Source organism: Clarias gariepinus, chromosome 9 (assembly GCF_024256425.1).
Source record: "Clarias gariepinus isolate MV-2021 ecotype Netherlands chromosome 9, CGAR_prim_01v2, whole genome shotgun sequence".
In the NCBI taxonomy this organism is placed as follows: Eukaryota; Metazoa; Chordata; class Actinopteri; order Siluriformes; family Clariidae; genus Clarias; species Clarias gariepinus.
Genome location: NC_071108.1, coordinates 22,799,226 through 22,819,515, shown reverse-complemented (window position 1 = coordinate 22,819,515; position 20,290 = coordinate 22,799,226). Strand labels below are relative to the sequence as shown.

General features: G+C 38.9%; 1 protein-coding gene across 1 annotated transcript in view; it reads left to right on the top strand.

Annotated features, from left to right (window-relative positions):
- The window catches only part of ikbkb (inhibitor of nuclear factor kappa B kinase subunit beta), a 91,260-nt gene that overhangs the window by 9,528 nt on the left and 61,442 nt on the right, over positions 1–20,290 (top strand). The window contains exon 3 of the mRNA XM_053504919.1: positions 7,739–7,833. Coding sequence (XP_053360894.1) covers positions 7,739–7,833 — 95 coding nt within the window. The remainder of the gene's footprint in view (positions 1–7,738; positions 7,834–20,290) is intronic.

Sequence of the window (20,290 nt, the reverse complement as noted above, 5' to 3'; positions counted from 1 at the left end):
TTAGCCATGATATAGTACCCTTGAAGCACACAGGGTTAAGTGCATTGCTCAAGAGCCCACGAAAGGGAGCCTGGTACAGCTGCGGCTTTAACCAGCAATTGTCTGATCATTAACCCAGAGCCTTAAACCACTGAACTACAACTGCCCAAACATCTGGTACCATCTTCAATAGTTATTTATCCTAAAGCTGAACCATATGGGTCTATGGGTTAAAATGGACCATAATAGTCTATTTTCAGCAGCAGTGAGTGGCCTCTAGGTGATGAGAATGCCACCCAGAAGAGGGGCATATGGATGGATCAGAAAGGTGCAGAGGGCAGAAAAAGTGACAAACACTGGTATCTCAGGAGTGCCACTCGTAGCTCAACAGAGAAATTGTGAGGGGGTAGGAAAGAGAGACTGAAATAGAGAGAGGAATAGATATGATGCAGTAGGTAGACAAGCGGTATTCTACTTTTACCATCGTGGCGCATGGCGACAGCATTTGGGTTTAGATTTTATGATGTGTAATTAGAAAAAATACGCGTGTAGGGTCTTGTGTCATCTTATATTTTGTGTTCTTTAAATTTGTAGTAGATTTATTAACTGAAATGAAACTAAATGACATAAAATTAAAACATTGTCAGATTTAATGTGCAAAATCTATATAGTAAAACTATATAAGCTACATAGCCTTAATAAGATTACTTTTATTTAAGTGCGCTCACAATGACGAAAAAATGTTCTGATTTTGTTAAATAAATAAAGAAAGTAAACAGGGTACGCTGTTCTGTATTGTCGTTTCTTTATCGGAGTAAATCATTCAGTAACAAGCCTGTAACTTTGCATGTAATACAGGTACATCTGTATGAATAAATTGTTTAAATGTATGTATCATAAGCTATTGATCAGTGACCTATGTAAACAACTCAGTTTAGATGTAAGTAAATGCTCATTGCTGCACTGTTTGGGGGGAGCTACGTGCTGACGTTTGGTCCACTTTCTTTGTGTTTTGATGTGTTTGTGTGTTGAGAGGTGTTAATATTAAGTGGATTATTGAGTAAAACAGAAGTTCTGCTAAAAAAAAGTTAGACACATCAGTTACTTTACCCCAAATAAAGGGGGGGTAAAATTAATAAACCGAAATGCCTGTTTCTTAGCCCCACTGCCGTAAACACAGCGTATTTAGAGAAAAGCGCCCCCGCAAGAGGTTGTGCTTGGACCACTCAGCTTCTGCGGATTCTAAAATTTACAGTGTTATCGTTTTTTTAATCGCTGGAATGGAAGAGAGAGAAAGTTTCCTCATCATAACATGCCTTGTATTGTTTTTAATCACTCTATACACAACCTGTGATGTTTATGCTATTTTAGATATGGGAAATACAAATGGAATCTTTTTTTGTTTTTTATTTTCATTTTTTATAAAATATAAACTTTCCTTATTTCTTAAAATACCAAAGAAAATGATTGTGTATAGAGTGATTACAACCAATACAAGTTATGTTATGATAAGGAAAATCTCAATTTCTTCTATTCTAGTAAAACAGTAATAATGTCAATTTTAGAATCTAGAATCCAGAAGATGAAATTTGCACAAATTTAAAAAGAGGCCCGAATCACTGCAGGTCTTCAGAATCCAGGTTTTAAAGTGGGGAGAGGTGCATTTGAGTTTCTGTGAATGTATAGGTGAGAACAGCTGATTCACACCTGGGGAGGGTGGAAATAATTTGCATTTGAACTGAAACTGAATGAAAAATGAACTGAAACTCTGAGTATACTCGCCTCACAGATGTGAAAAAATATATACTTATAGAAAGCGAAATGTCTTCTTTTAAACTAATGGAAAACAAATTTTAGATTATGTACAGTAATTTGTATGGAAAGTGAATTATATGCGCATCCACTGCTGCGGAGACGACGAGAATACAGGAACACCTTTATCGCTACAGCCGAAACCAAAGAAATCACTTATTTATCAATGAATTATTAAAATGGTCAGAGTCAGTCTCCTTGCTGTTTTCCCCCCTAATGCATTATTTAACTTTATGCGGGCAGCTGAGTGCTGATTAGACTACGTAGGAAGTTTGAAGAGGAGGATCACGATATGTCACGGCATGCACTTGTGATAGGCGTGTGCCCAAATCTACTATCACTCCTCGCTCAGTCCGTAGGCTCCCTAGATAGGCGGCCCCCCCTTCTGCAGGTATGCAAAGGGATGGAGCAGCCTATTTGGACCGGCTGGCGATAATTATAAAAGCAAGGCGCGGAGTTTAGTCCGGAGTCCGGTAAATGCGTGTTGCAGTGGAGCAGGAAAGAGTGGCATGCGAGTGGGGCTGTGTGACGTGACCCAGGGACTTTAAACCAGACACTGGAATTCTGCCCTTTGATCCCTGCGCTCCCGCCTTCACTACGTGCAGGAGCGCTGCCTCCGTGTGCTCCATTCTGCCACCTTTTGACGGCTGTGTGCCCACATGCCAGCATGGCACAGCCCCGGACCTGCTTGTGCACTTCATTTCTTTCCCTCTTCTTTCCGTCATTCCTTCTTTAATCCTTTCCTTCCCTATTTTACCTAAATAAATGATCCTTTTTCCCCCGTAAGACCTTGCCTCGTGTCCATGCTTCATGGTGCTGCCCATTCAAATAGGGTCGAACCCGTTACAGATACCAAATGAAAATCCCAAGCCCAAACCTCATTTAAATTAAATTAACAAATATTGTAAGTAAACAACAATAGCCTACGTTTAGAAAACGTTTAGAAATGCTTTCAGAGGCTGCATTGGGCCGGTTTTATGCGCAGAGCGCCAGGAAATGTACTAAAGCTCAAATCTCCGAAAAACGACACTTGTGACACAATAACAGTAATATTTCAAGCATTTTGCTTAATCCAGGTGTTCATTTGTTAATGACTCACTAAATCAGCAACACAACAATGTGTTTAAAGTACACGAAATAACCCAGAATTTTGACCCAGCATAAACCACCCAACGGTGTGTTTACAGAAACAACACAGCATTTTTAGTGCATCTTTTTTGAGTTATTGTAATGTTTTATTCTGAAAGTCTATTTTACCAGTTATTTCTATATTTTAAGTTTGATGTATTTTTTTAAAATAACAATAAACAGATACAATTCTTTGTACAAATAAAATTATCAGCTAGTGAACTTGATATTCTGTCCAAACAACATTTAACCGTTTGTTTTTTTTTACTTATTATTATACAATAAATATCAATAGCTCTGGTTCAGATTTTTCATTTTTGTTGTATAAAGTTCTCAGATGTGGAAATAATAATCACTGTAGTATTTCTTCGATACAACATATTGTTAAGACTTTTTTTTTTATAAGGTAATTATATTTAAAACTGCATAGAGTAAAAATGTCACTTTGCGCCACCTCGCGGTCATTTCATGAATTACTTTAAAATGCAACTGATTTATTTTGGCTGCTGTCCTTTTACCACGGCGTTGAGTGCGGCGGTAATAGTAATACGGTAATAGTACTGTATTGTCTTGTAAATAAAAGTGTCAATGTATGTTTTGGGTATACTTTTTCTGTATCCACTCCTGGACTCCTTTACCACCAAGTCTCCTTGTCCATTTTTCCCTTTCCTGATGATACATCAAGTACAAAGTCCACCCAAAGTCTCAACTCCTCCCTGAAAACTACACAACATTCTTTCTTTTTCAACTTCCATCACTTCGTCTGCTCTGCCTTTGTCCTTTTCACCTTCCTCGCTATCAGGGTCATTTTACACATGACCCCTTCTGTGTTGGCTACACTCTCCCCTACCAATACTTTCCAGTCACTGATCTCTTTAGATTACAATGTTGACACAAGATGTAGTCAGTGGTTCGAATTGTAAAAAAAAAAAATTAAGGCGGATGGTGTGGTCAAGTATTGTTTTTTTTTAAGGGGGGGGATGCAAATTTTTGATGTTTTGATGTTTGTTGAGAAACTTGGGAATTATCATGGATCTACACAATAGGCCTTATCTACCAGTAAATGTGTCATTTTATGGTGGTACATGTAAGATACATGTATCACTGTCAAACAGTATCCTGTAACTGAACCATTCAGGTTCATACTGATCAGAAAGTTGAATTATCTCCAACCAACTCCATGAGTGAACTCGCACTTAAGGAACTTGGTGATTGCATCATCTTTTTCTTGGTACTAATTAAGTGCAGAAAAACAAAAGCAGGTGAGTGTGTTTCATTTATGTTAATTTATTAACTGACCTTTCCAATGTAGTTTGTTATCTTAATCACAATCTGATTACAAAGACTTGATGGCAAAGCTTGTCTGTTCTTTGGATTCTCGTGACTATATGTTGCACAGGTGTGAGCAGTGCCCCCCTAAATCAAAACTATCTGATTATCTTGATTAGGGCAGGGCAATATGGCCAAAAATATTTATCACCATATATATTTGAATATTTGCGATAATGATATAACTGACGATATGATTGACACGAGACAAAGCAGCTGTTTGTTTGTGCATTAAAGCTATATAAAATGTTAACAGTGCAAATGCAAATTCCACACCACTGAAGTTGCACCATTTTTACAAAACAATTCTGGTTCATCTTTTTCATTCAACGATCTGCTTTCGCTCTTCTTATTCTCCGCCGCCGCCATGCTTTTTCATAAGCGTTTGGAAACAAAGGCACTGCACATGCGTGTTTTACCCATATTCTATCGCGATATTTCATTTTCTTATCATTGCCTAACATTGTACCGGTATTACCGTGAAAGGTATAATATGGCCCAGCCCTAATCTTGATGGTATATTTGAAAATGCTGATTTGGACACAGATGACATTGTTCAGTTCAAGCAGTGGATTTCATTATGAGACTTTTTGAAAAATGTGACTCCTGCACAGCTCATCACTATACAGCCAAGGCCCAAGCTGCTTATTTGAAAGAACTGAAAGAGAAACTTCCCATTGAAATGGAGGCTGTTATCCTCATGGATTTTGCCGAATGCTATTTTTCATTTGTCAGGATGCTGTTCAAGGTTTTCATTGGAATACATCCCAGGTGATTCTGCATCCCTTCGTGGTTTACTATAGGGGTGGTAGTGAAAATGATGGTTCACCAAGTTGCAAAAGTTTTTGTGTTGTCAGTAATGAAAGAGAACACAATGCTATTGTTGTTCACAAGTTAATTAAGGTTCTCAATCCACTGAAAGTTCTTCTACCAAATTTAAATCATGTGCATTACTTCTCAGATGGTGCAGCCAGCCAGTACAAGAACTTTACAAATTTGTGGAGGCATTTCCTATCAAAATGACTTTGGTAGCTACAAAGTGCATGCCTTTCCTAGTTGATATTATTTGTGTCACTGCAACTTGACAGGTCTCGTACATGTACATGTACCCTTTGGTCTTATTCCATGAACTCATTTTTGTGGGCTTTGTTCTTTCAGAATCAGATACCCAGGGTGATGAAAAAAAAACTGTGATTAGTCCTTTCAGTGTCTTTGACTAGATATGCATTACAGAAGAATTTGAGGTAACTTTTACTTTGAAAGGAGCAGATTTTATGAGTATGCATTAAGTATTCTACAGATATTGCTGTACATTTCTGTGTGTCAAATCATAAAATGTTGCAAAACCTGGACAATTTATTTTTGATGATTTCTATAAAACAGGGCATAACACACCCCTGGTTTTTATTTATTTTCAAGATAAGGTGATGTGAAGTAACCCCTATTTTTTTGAGTAACATATATACATGTAGACCTTGGGTTCTGGGGGGTCGAAAAGGGGTACCCCCCAAAAATGTTTTTTCAGAAATATCTCCATAACCACAGGAGATAGCCAAATTCTGATTGCAGAATCTGAATCTACATAGCAAATTACATAAATATACCCAGTTTCATCTCCATATGACATATAGCAAGTGAGTTATCAAGGAAAAGAGGATTTAAAAAAGGGGCGTGACACGTCTCGAGGCGCGTCGAGGCCAAAAATCAAGATGGCTGTCATTTTTTAACGAGTGGGTTTTTTTTTTTTTTTATGGCAATACCAACAATTGGTGAAAAAATCAGCAAAATCTGTGATCATGTGGTGGAACCCACTGGTTGATTTGAGATGAAATCACCCATATAATAAACATAATATTTGGATCTGGTGACTGTGCAGGCCATGGGCGATGTTCAACTTTACTTTCATGTTCATCATACCAATCTTTCACCAGTCTTCCTGTGTGTATTGGTGCATAATCATCCTGATAAACGGCACCGCCTTCAGGATACAATATTTGAACCACTGGGTGCACATGGTCCTCCAGAATGGTAGTTTGGTAGTCCTTGGCAGTGACGCGCCCATCTAGCACAAGTATTGGGCCCAGGAAATGCCATGATATTGCAGCCCAAACCATCACTGATCCACCCGCAAGCTTCACTCTCGGTATGCAACAGTCTGGGTGGTACGCTTCTTCTCCACACTGTAATTCACCCGAATGTAGGAAAGACAGTAGGTGGACTCATCAGAGAACATTGCATGTTTCACATTATCCACAGCCCAAGATTTTCGCTGCTGGCACAATTGAAACCAACATTTGGCACTGGCACGAGTGACCAAAGGTTTGGCTATAGCAGTTCGGCTATGTACATTGACCCTGTGGAACCATAGTTACTCCTGTCTGGTGTGGTTCGTCCTCCTTGGTGGTATGCTGACATTACCCAAGATACCGTGGCTCTTAATACTTGCTGTCTTGGTCACAGATGCGCCAGCGAGACGCGCACCAACAATTTGTATTTAATACAATATTTTAAGCAAAACTGTGTTACTACTCTGCTAATTAAACCTTCACACTCTGCTCTTACTAGTGGAACATGCAATCAATGAAGCCTGGCCACCAGGCTTGTCAAATTTAGCCAGTTTCATTGTCCAAAGCCTTTATGTATCTATGTATATATGTACAGTAAACATATTTGAAGCGGATTAGAAAACCTTTTTCTTTACCAGCATTACGTAGTAACCTAGCCACAATTCTGCAAGAAGAATGGCTCAAAATCACTGTGCAGGACTTGTATCTGTCATTCCCAGATGCAGTATTGGCCCTACACCATACAAATGAATTTTTCTGGTCTAAAACCAGACGTTTCAGTTTCCATAACGAAATAAATAAATAAATATTACATCTGAGTTTATAAACTTAAAAATATTCATGAATCCTTCCTTTTTATTTTTTCTTTTACTTCCAGTTTTACTGTCTAGTTTACAGTGTGGCATAAAATTCATGATGACACATTGCAAATGTTTTTAGTTAAATTTGATTTAAGGAGAGGACAGGTCTGGGAATAAAAAAGAAAGAGAAAAAACATATATATGCAAGAAGAAGGTTTATGGTTCCTCTGTGTTTGCTTCATTATTGTGTGAACATGAAGTTGGTTTCGTTATCACAGGTAAGATATATGTTAGCCTTCATCCTCCTCATTTGGTACTCGTCATATGATAGGGGAGAGGTAGTGAGTGCGGATTGTTGAATGATGTAACTAGGGAGGAATATTTTATTCGTGGGGTTTTAGATTTAGATTTAGATTTGGGCATTTGGCAGACGCTCTTATCCAGAGCGACTTACATTTTTTTTATCTCATTACACATCTGAGCAGTTAAGGGTTAAGGGCCTTGCTCAAGTTTTAGTTTTAGTTGTTGTGCAAAGAGTTTTGTATATTGATTTTGGGATTTTGTGGATCTGTATTGTTTTTAACTTTCTTTTTTTTTTTTCTTTCTAAATGAATGTTTGCACAGGACACATGTGATCAGATTGCTATAAAGCAGTGTCGACAAGAACTGAGTGTTAAGAATAAGGAAAGATGGTGTTTGGAGATCCAGATTATGAAGCGGTAAGAATATTTATTTATGTATTATAAGATGCTAATATTGTTACATGCCACAACTAAAAGGCTATTAAATAGACTAATAAATCGGCAAAAGATAATTGTAAACCTTTTAATTATTTTATCAGGACCTTTAGTCCTGCAGAGTGAATGTGAGAGAGTTGTCAGTTTTGTGGACAGATTTCCCAGTGGCTGTTTTGGATTCATATAAACTCTAAGTATTCACTATTACATTAATCGTACTTTTGTAAAGCCATGTAAAACTTTAGTTGTTTGTCAGCCTTATATGTGATTTAGGAGCAGACTAAGATGGAAAAAAATTAAAAGAGATCAAATTTACAGACGCATAACTGTTGTAAACACCCAACAAAGCTGGGCAATGTTAAAAGCCACCCTATTCAGTATTTTATGAGGCTCATTATTTTGTTTTCTGTATAATTATGGGGGGAAAAAAGCTAAGTAAAATGGTTTTATGCTTTGTTATGACATGTCATTTGGTTCCTTTTTAGGTAATGTTTTGATTTTAGTTTCTAAATTTAAAAGTTAATAAAAAAAAACCCATACTGTGCTTTTCATCCTACCTGCAGTTGTTAGTTTGTTATTTCGGACACAGTTTATAGCTATTTGGCCACAAATTGGTTTAAACCACAGATTTAGTTACACCTACAAACACAAAAATACAAGCACCGGTATAACCACAAGTTACTCCACAGCACATAAATCCACACTCAACATTTTCCATACCCAAGAGAAAACTAATTTTAAAACACGAACATACATATTTCTTTTCGAAAGGTTTATTTATTTTAGTAAATCAATTCAAATAGGGAAACTCATTTATTATATAGATGCATTACACACAGAGTGATATATGTGTATATGTGATAAGTGTTTTGATGTTTACGACTTACAGTTAATGAAAACCAAAAATTCAGTATCTAAGAAAGCTTTTGCATCACATTAAGACCAATAAAAAAGTTTTTAACACAGAAATGTTGGACTACTGAAAAGTATGAACATTTACAGCACTCGATACTTGGTCGGGGCCCCTTTTGCAGAGAGGGTAAAACTCAGACATCTTCGCATTATTTAAAATTGTAGCCTTAGGGTTCACATACAATAGTTTAACTCAGTTTATAAATGAAGTGCCCAGTCCAAACTAATTTAGGGCCTGAAATTAATATTCCACTCCGACTCTATCACATGCTATTTCATTGTCAAGAGGGAGTTGAGTAATAGGTTCAGTTCTATTTTTTGTTAGCCGTATCATGTGCAATAATCTGCAAAACTGCATTATCTGCAGAAGCCCTTTTTTTTATTTTTATTTTTTTAATAAGAATAACTTGGTGAATATGACTGGGTAAGTGCTTTTCCTACCTAATACCCAAAGTTTAGCCAATATTTTGATATACACATATAATAAAGAGACTGGTCAGTAGCTTTCACATTATTTATTTATTTCCTTATGTTTTTATTAATTGCCTTTTTTGCCTATTAAAGTGTGAGTTTTATTACAGCAGATTGCATGCTCTCTTTTGCTGCAGTCCTTTCTCCTGTAGCTTCGTTTTTTTTACTCTGTCAAACATCTTGTATTTCTCTATAACATCCAACAACAGATGCTGGAAGAAATACACTAGCTTATTGTCCAATGTCTTGCAAAGCTTGCAGCACCATCTCTCTGGTTCTGAATCTCATGATGGTGTAGTGCGATGGTGCACTTTGCACAAGAATTTGTTGATATCTACTGACTCTCTGACAACTTTGTTTCCCCGTAGTTCATGTTCCTAACTTTTCCATCATAGTCATACTGTATTCATGTGTTTTAAAGTTAGCCAGCCTCACTGTCGTATATGTAAACCCAATGCTTGAGGGGCAGACATGTTGTCAGACATTTCTTCCGTAGTCTGTGATTTACTTTTCTTAACCATGTGGGACATATTTTTCTGAACTGTCTGCATTCTTATTTGTGTTAGTGCAGTACACAACACAACACATTGCGTACACTTTCCTTGTTTAAAATGTTTAACACAACATTTTAGAAGGATGGGCTTGGCGTGGGACTTAACAGAGGGTTCTTGGGTGCTTGCTCCACCAGAGATCACATGTTTGTTTATGTTGTACTGTATATTGTTAGTTCAATAGATACCCATTCTGCTCTTTATTGGTCATGGAGCAACTGTTTTTTAGGAGGGAAGATTGTAGGTCTGAAACGATTCATCGAGTAACTCTCTCCTGTTGATTACATAAAATGATTGAGGCAAAAGCTTCCTTTAATTAATTTTAAAAGCTTGCGTTATGTTTTTGCGCAATTATTTGTGTGGCGTGACACAGCGCGCTTCTGAATGCAAGCCGCCATTAAACACCCACAAAAAAATGGCTAGTTAGCTGTGTATTGATTTGATGAAGGGTTCTGATAAAGGACAAACAACAACAACTTATCCAAAAAACATGTATTAAGTGAAAAAAACAACCAAATGGTGCACCAAACAAAACACAATATTTACAAAATATATACAATATACAAAAGTGAATGAGTGAGTGTATGGATGACAAAAAATGTCCTGATTTTGGAGTGAGTGCGAGTGTGTGTGGCAGGAGAGATGGCTCGGTCTCACTGGTAAGTTGAATTGAGTCCGGGAGCACGAAAACGAGCGATAGCGAGTGTTTTTGGCAAGGGTAAATCCAACTACGATAAATCCACTCGTCACGGCAATCACTCTCTCTCACTTGTAACAAATCCAGCGCGCTGTCTCCTCATACTTTCCACCTCGAGTCTTTTTCCGGGACCTCTTTTATGCCAGCCCTGCATAAAAAGCCCTGCATAGCGTAACCCCGGAATCAATACACAGTCTTTCAGGAACAAAATAAACCATATCAGGGTCGTTTATAAGGCCCGGTGGCTTTATTTTATTTACCATCTTATTACTGCCTATCTAAACCACCCTATCATGTGGCTGCGCTACATAGACCCCAGCCTCTGGTGAGTGAGGCTCTTTTCTGTTTTTAATTTTCTTGCTGTTCCCTCCTGGTGCCTTGTTCTGCTGAGAACAGTATTAGCTGGCTTGTTTGGCTGGCTGACTTTCTGGTGGTTATATCTCCTTCACCGCTGTGATCCTCTGGTTTGGCTGTTAAGGTTATGTTGCTTGGTCTGCGGTGTATTGTTGGTTGGTAGGTTTATCCTGCGGTTCCTGGAGAGGTCTGTCAAGTGGTAGCTTTACACGATTGGTAATACTGCCACACGTCCTTGCTGATGGAGGGCCACCAGGCGACGTCTAGGAGGCATAATAGGGTTTGTAGCCCCCCCGTGACCACCCGCCGGCTTGTGGTGAAAGTCGTGCAGGAACCTCTGTGTCAAGGATGGTGGGACTACCAGTTGAAATCTTCCTTCTTTCTTCATAGGCACTCTACGATACAATGCCCCCTTGTGGTATCCGAAGGCGTGTTGAAGGTTTCGCCTAGGTGTCATGACTGGTGTCTTGGTTGTAAGCAGTTCAGAAGGGTGTGATCGCGCAGGGTGGCAGGCCTGTGGTTGGCAGAGAGTTGGCATGCTAATGGGACGTAGCTTCTTCAGTTGCATTTAGGCATTTGGCAGACGCTCTTATCCAGAGTTGCCTCTCCCACATAGCGTCTCTCCGCAGAAAACAGTCGGTTACTGCTCTCTCCAGCTTTTCTAGGGCCTTACGGACGTAGTTTTCCAAGCCTGCTAAGCTAGCATCCATGGCCTGCCGAAAACTAGCTTCCCTGTAAATTTATAAATTTGTAGATTCTTTAAAAGCAAGATCTACTGAGTTAACTTTCTCAGAAAGAGCCAAGAAATCCACTTTACATTGATTTGACATAAGTGTATGGATGGCAAAAAATGTCCAGAGTCCTGATTATTATGGAGTGAGTGTAAGTGTGTGTGGCGGGAGAGATGGCTCGTTCTCACCGGTAAGTTGAATTGAGTCCGGGAGCACGAAAACCTAACGAGCGGTAGCGAGTGTGTCCGGCAAGGGTAAATCCAACTACGGTAAATCCACTCATCATGGCAATCACTCTCTCTCTTGTAACAAATCAGAGGATGGGTACATGGTGGTCATAAAGGGATGGGCATGGACATGTAGCCTCTTTTTCCTATTTGTAGTGGAGATGAGTGGTACCCGGTGGGGTCTTCTGCTGTTGTAGCCCATCCGCCTCAAGGTTATGCATGTCGTGGCTTCACAAATGCTTTGCTGCATACCTCGGTTGTAACGAGTGGTTATCTCAGTCAACGTTGCTCTTCTATCAGCTTGAATCAGTCGGCCCATTCTCCTCTGACCTCTAGCATCAACAAGGCATTTTTGCCCACAGGACCGCCGCATACTGGATGTTTTGCCATGTGATTGGTTGATTAGATAATTGCATTAATGAGAAATTGAACAGGTGTTTCTAATAATCCTTTAGGTGAGTGTATAATAATTATTTTGTAGCACATTTATTTTGCTGAGGTTTGTCATGTAATATAATGTTTACACTAAATAAATATTGTTTATGATGAAAAATTACATGAAACGAATTTTATTATAAAATAAGCAATACAAAAATATACATGTTGTATATGAAAAAATATATATCATTTATTTATATATTTTTCCCTTTTTCCCATTTTTTATATTGCTTATTTTATAATTAAATTCGTTTGATGCAATTTGTAGTTTGTAAATCATAAACCTATGAATTTATGTTTTAATATAATATTTGATAGATATTATGTGGTGGGTGGACAGTCCGTAGCAGGGAGGCATTTTAGCGCATGAGATGTAAAAACTAAAAAAAAGGTATTTCAAATGACACTTAGTTTTTTTGATACCTAAAGTCATTTGAAATACCTTTTTTTTTTTTAGTTTTTACATCTGAGAAAAAGCCTTAAAATAAGAATGTATGGCACTGTAATGTCTGCAATTTATCTCAGTCAACTTTAAGCTATTCCTTGTATTGTGAATAATCTTCTTCTTTGTCATTCGGCTATTCCCTTTCATGGGTCGCCACAGCGAATCAACTGCCTCCATATAACCCTATCCTCTGCATCCTTTTTTCTCACACCAACTAACTTCATGTCCTCTCACTGCATCCATAAATCTCCTCCTTGGTCTTCTTCTAGACCTCCTGCCTGGCAGTTCAAACCTCAGCATCTCTCCTCTGAACATGTCCAAACCACCTCAATCTGGCCTCTCTAATTTTATCTCCAAAACATCTAACATGGGTTGTCTGTCTGATGAACTCATTCTTGATCCCATCCATCCTTGTCACTCCCAAGGACATCTCCTCAACATCTTCAGCTCTGCTACCTCCAACTCTGCCTCCTGTCTTTTCTTTAGTGCCACTGACTCTAAGCCGTAGAGCATCGCTGGTCTCACCATTGTCCTGTACACCATTCCTTTCATTCTCGCTGATACTCTTTTATTGCACAACACACCTGAAACTTTTCTCCACCCATTCCAACCTGCCTGTACCCGCCTCTTGACCTCCTTTCCACACTCTTCGTTGCTCTGGACCGTTGACCCTAAGTACTTTAAATCCTGCACCTTCTTTACCTCTGCTCCCTGTATCCTCACCGTTCCTCCTGGGTTCCTCTCATTTACACACATGTATTCCGTCTTACTGCGGCTAACCTTCATTCCTCTGCTTTCCAGAACATACCTCTACCTCTCCAAATTTTCTTCCACCTGTTCCCTGCTCTCGCTACAAAGCACAATGTCACCTGCAAACATCATAGTCCATGGAGACTCCTGTCTAACCTCATCTGTCATCCTGTCCATCACCAGAGCAAACAAAAAGGGGCTAGAAGCCGATCCTTGATGCAGACCCACCTCCACCTTGAACTCTTCTGTCACACCTACAGCACATCTCACCACTGTCTTACAGCTCTCATACATGTCCTGCACCACTCTAACGTACTTCTCTGCCACTTCAGATTTCCTCATACAATACCACAGCTCCTCTCTTGGCACCCTGTCGTACGCCTTCTCTAAAGCTACAAAGACACAATGCAACTCTTTATTACAGATGTGGCCATTAAGACTGCGCGTGTTTTCCCGCGGGATGCCTCAATTTAGCGCACGGCGCGCCGCGACTTGCCGTAAGCAACATTCGGGAATTTAAATAAATGTGTTGTGCTTCACTGAATATCCGCCAGATGGCGCATGGAAGCACTTTATTTAAATGCCGGACCAAGTACTGTACAACGAAGAATTGTGTATAATTACTTAGTCTAAAACAATATTGTTCCCAATGCTGAAGCAAACATGAATTTTATTTTGCTTTACAACAGATCTTTCATGATAAATGTGTGTATATGTGCTTCATATTATTTTCATAATGATGAAATGAGATGCCCAAATTCGTGCTTTAAAATTCTTAATATAATACGTTTCTTATATATTTTTTGTAATGTTTTAACAGGGACAAAACAGTGAAAGACATGGCAATGTCTCGGTTTAAATGGTATTGAAATTAATTTAATTTCCTGATAGTAGGCAATCTGATAGTCTTAACTATGCGAATGTCCTGACTCGTGAATATGCCAATATATCTTTTTTAAAATGTAAAAAATGTGTCGAGCTCATCAGAAGACATGAATGAACTATATATATTATATTATTAAGTAAATATTATTTTATGACCACGAACTTCTTCGGGCTTTTTATAATAATCATCATATTTGCTGTTTGTGTCCAGCATTTAATAATTATTTCATACATTATTTAACCACGGCTGGAAATAATAGCTGGAATGTGATGTGATTGTGAATTTATAACTGAAATAAAGCAGTTTGTCTTTTGTAAAGTACTTTCACTTTACAAAAGGCATCGTTTTTATCAAAAGGTTGATAAACGTGTGTTGTACAGTAAATACACCGCGACAGCGCGCGCAGTTACTCACTTCTCATCTTTCATGTAGGTCTGCTCGGACTAATTCGTTTTAAACCCCTCAAAACTGCGTGTATATACAGCTCAAAACCTCCATCAGTTATTAAAGCATCTATTTAGAAAAAATGCCCCAGTTATTTCGGAGCTTCAGGAAATCTCCCGGCGCTCTGCGCATAACACCGGGCCAACTCATGTCGGAAAGAATTTATAAACGGTTTCTAAACGTGGTCTATTGTTTTTTTTTTTACTTATAGTATTTGTTAATTTAATTTAAATTAGGTTTGGGCTCAGGACTTTGATTCGGCATCGTGATTCTCCTCTTTAATTTACTCTATAGTTTTAATCAGCGCTCAGCCGCATGTTCATTTTCAAGTTTTCCAGAGCGCACCGGCAGAAGTAGACTAATGATTATGAACACGTCGGGAAAACAGCAAGCAGACTGACTCTGACCATTAAAAAAAAACGTTTGCGTTCATTTTCTGACGCGCTCAAGTTCACCAGAACGCGCTCAAGTTTACAGAACAGCGCAGCTTATTTGCTTTCAAACATTTATAAAATCACGTTTTTTTGTTATTGTGAGTGCGCTTAAATAAAAGTTGAGTCTTATAAAGGCATGTAGTCTTATAAAGTTTTATTATATAGTTTTTGCACATTAATCAGAGTCCTCATCTGTTAAATTCTTGAGGACAATCGTTATTTTTCAGCCTGTCACGGCGTGCGCCCAAATCAATATCGCTCCTCGCTCACTAGTTAGGCGGCCTCTCCTTCAGATATGCGAAGAAGCGGGGCTGCGGAATTAGGCACGGATGGTGAAGAAGAGCTCTCCTTGCTAATATTCCCGGGCTTCCAATCCGCGCTATAAAATACTCGGGGTTTGTTGGTTTACAGTGGATTTTACTACGCGGTGTGAGTGAGACACGCGCACACAACGCGGAAGTGCGGCATGCAAACGGGGCAAATGGAACGCGCCCCAGGGACTTCAAAGAAGAGCCAGCGCGAGCAGACGGAGGCAGGAGCTGCTGTCCGCGGATGGTCGTCGTACTCGTATTTTATAGCGCAGGGTGCAAACCCGGGATCATTGGCATGGATGAGCTATGTCCAGCTCTGTACCAGCATGTCATGTGGCATTATAAGACTAAAAAGTGGCAGCTGGCACGCCTAAAAATAGACGCAGGTTAATTTTTTTATAGTCTAAATTAAAATCCTCCTCTTTAGTGCCTCCTATTCCTATTAATCCTATTGTTCTTTTAGTGTCACTGCGTGTGCTTACAATGCCAGACAACATTCAAATGCAAATTATTCACTCTCCCCAAGTGTGAATCAGCTGTTCTCACCTATACATATTAACCTATACGTTCTCACCTAAAGTGTTTAGGTGAAATTCCACCTATACAAGTGTGACAAATATGCAAAGAAAAAAAATAGGAAGGGGCAAATACTTTTTCATGGCACCTCACATGTAGTCAGATTGTTCCTCTGGGCTGAAACTGTGGCAGGTGGAGTTATAGCACTTTTCAAATCGCACTTACTATACACTGATATGAATAACTTTGAATGATGAATGCTACGTTAATATGATCTCGGGCTTGCTCCACATTATAAAAGCAAAGCGCGGAGATGGAGATCAGGGAAGTACGTGATGTGGTGGAAAATAGGCAGTGGCGGTTCTACACTGAATTGCTCCCCGGGCGAGACTCCCTCCCGCCCCCGTCAGCGCCACTTCTAACCAACCAAACCCCCTGTCTGAAGTCTGCTCGGTCTTGTTAATTTGTTTTAAAACCCCCAATTCTGTGAATTCCCCCAGCAGCGAAACCGGTTTGATGACTTCACACCTGTTGTAGAGGTGAGATGGGGGATTACAGTAACTGTCGGTGCGCTTCACCTCGGAGCGTGCTGTCGCGTTGTATTCAATAAATAGACTAAAACAAAATCATGTTTGCTTCAGCATTGGAAACAATATTTTATTAGGCTAACTTTATTAAAGATTATACACTTTTGTATTCTTTGTCCACACACGTGGGCATCTTTAAATTTTTAGATATTGATCCTTTCTCGATGCAGCGAATTTTCTGAGCAAATTAATAATAATTTCCATGAATGAAAAGGAGGAAGAAGAAAAGGTTACGCGAAAATAAGAAAAAGCTTTAGAGGTAAATGCTGTGAAATGCTTCAAATGAACAGATTCTGCCTATAACAGGTCAGGGACAGTGAGGCTGGATCCAGCAGCGCACCACATCCCACATCATAATACATGCTGATGATGACCAACACGTCTCCCCTGATCTACCAGAGCCAAATAAAAAGAATAGCAAACAAACAGAATAAAATTAGTAGCAGCATTAACTTGTGCTAGCAATTATTATGGTGGTCAATATTAATTGAAATAATGTTTCTCAGCATTATTTCGTGTTAATATTGACTACCATAATAATTAAACTAAGTAACTAGTTTACTAGCGTGAGCTACTGCAGCTACTGATTTTATTTTAGCTCACCTGTTTAGTTTTATTGCCATTCCTTTTAAAATATTGTCTTTATAGATTTATATGTTGTTTGTCTTGATGTTCTTTTTTTTCCGTTTCTTTGATCCAATATATGTTCAGTGATACTTCAAATAACATGTTTAAATAGCATTGATTTCTGTATTGTGTTATATTTTTATACTAGTAACTGGTGTTAAAAATGTATCTCTACATTAATGAGCCAATGTATTATGGTGTGGGCTGCTGTGGGCCAGGAGGTCCAGGGCCACTTTTTGGTCCCAGTCCGCCCCTGTAATAACGAATGGAGAAAGCGCAGTCAAAGCCCGGGGATTCCGGTTTCGCGGGGGCCAGTCATGAATAGCTGACACTCAGTGACAGCCAATGAAATTGAAGCATTTTTGCCGCTTTCCATGTGGTGTGGCGTTGCTTAAATAATATCCGTATAATATCCGTATATCCCATAAAATCGTCCAGACCCTGGTTCGAATCCCGCTCTGGGTGAAAATGTAATAAATGTGAATCCTTTGTTTTACACTTTTTGCTTATGATAATCATTAAATTATAGCAACTGTGAGGTGAGTGCTAATGTGTTTCATAGCTTAGGCAAAAAAAATTCTCAATTGCAAACATGCATTTAGTACTGAAGCATAACTTGATAATGTAATGGCTATATCGTGGCATTTTAGCGAATAGCACCGGCATTTTGAGCATTGGCTGGAAATCGAACCCGGGTCTCCCGCATGGCGGGCGAATCACCTACCACTGAGCCACCAGTACCCGTCTGCATTTAAAGCGCATAAAAACAATAAAACAATACTGTTATAGGCTAACGTCATACATCTTTGTAGTCCTTTTGCACACGCGCGGGTGCGTTACAATAATAATAATAATAAATTCGGAGAACTACTACTACTACTAATAATAATAATTCTGAATGAAAATAAAGAATTAATACATATCAGTTTGAGCTTAACACGTTTATAAGCTCTGTCGCTTGCCGTCAATGGGCGCCTAAGAGACATAACATTTTTCGGCTTCAGTAGACACACAATACTTTAGACTGAAACACGACTGCTCCCTAAAGGTATTAAAGGGCATTTTCCCAGCTTGTGCTCCCAAGTCGTGGGATCCCTTTTCCGAAAACGTGCGTTTTTAAAGGCCAGATCTGTACCTTCTCTGTACTTATCCTCAAAGCAAATACTGCATCTGATGTACTCTTTCTAGGCATAAAACCATATTGCTGCTCACAAATGCTCACCTCTGCCCTTCCACTACTCTTTCACACATCTTCATTGTATGGCTCATTAGCTTTATGCCTCTGTAATTGCCACAGCTCTACACATCTCCCTTGTTCTTAAAAATTGGCACCAATACACTTCTCCTCCATTATTCTGGAATTCTCTCACTCTCCAGGATCTTTTTAAACAAACTAGTTAGAAACTCTACTGCCACCTCTCCTAAGCACTTCCATACCTCCACAGGTATGTCATCAGGACCAACAGCCTTTCCACTTTTCATCCTCTTCAACGCCCTTCTCACCTCACTTTTACTAATATTTGCTACTTCCTGCTCCACAACAGTCACCTCTTCTACTCTTTGTTCTCTTTCATTTTCCTCATTCATCAACTCTTTAAAGTACTCTTTCTATCTTCCCATTATCCTCCTGGCATCTGTCTACAACGTCGACTGAAGATGTAGTCTACCTGAGTGCTTCTGCCTCCACTCTTATATGTCACCCTATGTTCCTGCCTCTTCTGGAAGAAAGTATTTACTACTGCCATTTCCATCTTCTTTGCAAAGTCCACCACCATCTGTCCTTCTACATTCCTGCCCATCACATTTTCATCAACTCTGTTCCCTTCCCCAACTTGTCCATTGAAGTCTGCACCAATCACTACTCACTCACCTCTGGGGATGCTCTGCATTACTTCATCTAACTCCTTCATCTCCTTCTCTTCTAACTCACATCCTACCTGTGGGGCATAGCCACTAACAACATTTAATATCACCCCTTCAATATCCAGATTCATACTCATTAACCTGTCTGATACCCTGTTCACCTCTAGAACATTCCTAATAAACTCCTCTTTTAGGAACTCCTACTCCATTTCTTTTTCTATCCACACCATGGTAAAACAATTTAAACCCTGATCCTAAGCTTCTAGCCTTGCTGCTCTTTCACCTGGTCTCCTGGACGCACAGTATTTCCACCCTTCTTCTCTGCATCATATCAACCATCTCTCTTGCCTTTCCTGTCATAGGCCCAACATTAAAGTCCGTACTATCACTAATAAACTCTTGCCTTTCCTTTTCTCTCTCTGTATTGTGAATAATGACAATGTTTATTTTTGATAAAATGCTATATGCATTTAAAAAAATAAAATTAGATTTTTATAAAAAGAAAATCAATTAATCTTTGTTTATCTTATATATTTTACATTGCTGTTTAATTAAGCAAAATGACATTTTATCTGATTACTCAATTAATCGATTACATTTTTGGTAGAATACTTTGGTAGAATATGACTAAAATATTCGGTAGCGACAGGCCTAGAGGATTGTAGTTTGAACATTTGTGTGTCAAGTGTTACTGTGTGTTTGTACTTATTGTCTTATGGAATAGGTATGAGGGCTTCTTAGCAGAAAATAACTTAGGCCCTCAGGATCTTACAATGGGCATGTCAAGGTATTTAAGGAAAACACGTGAAAAAGTGCACCCATCATACAGTATAGTCAGGGCCAAAAGTTTTGAGAATTACATAAATATTGGAAATTGGAAAAGTTGCTGCTTCAGAATGTTATGAAGAGTGATCAGATGAATTGCATAGTCCTTCTTTGCCATGAAAATGATTTTAATCCCAAAAAACCTTTCCACTGCATTTCATTGCTGTCATTAAAGGATGTGCTGAGATCATTTCAGTAATCGTCTTGTTAACTCAGGTGAGAATGTTGACGAGCACAAGGCTGGAGATTATTATGTCAGGCTGATTGGGTTAAAATGGCTGACTTGACATATTAAAAGGAGGGTGACGCTTGAAATCATTGTTCTTCCATTGTTAACCATGGTGACCTGCAAAGAAACGCGTGCAGCCAT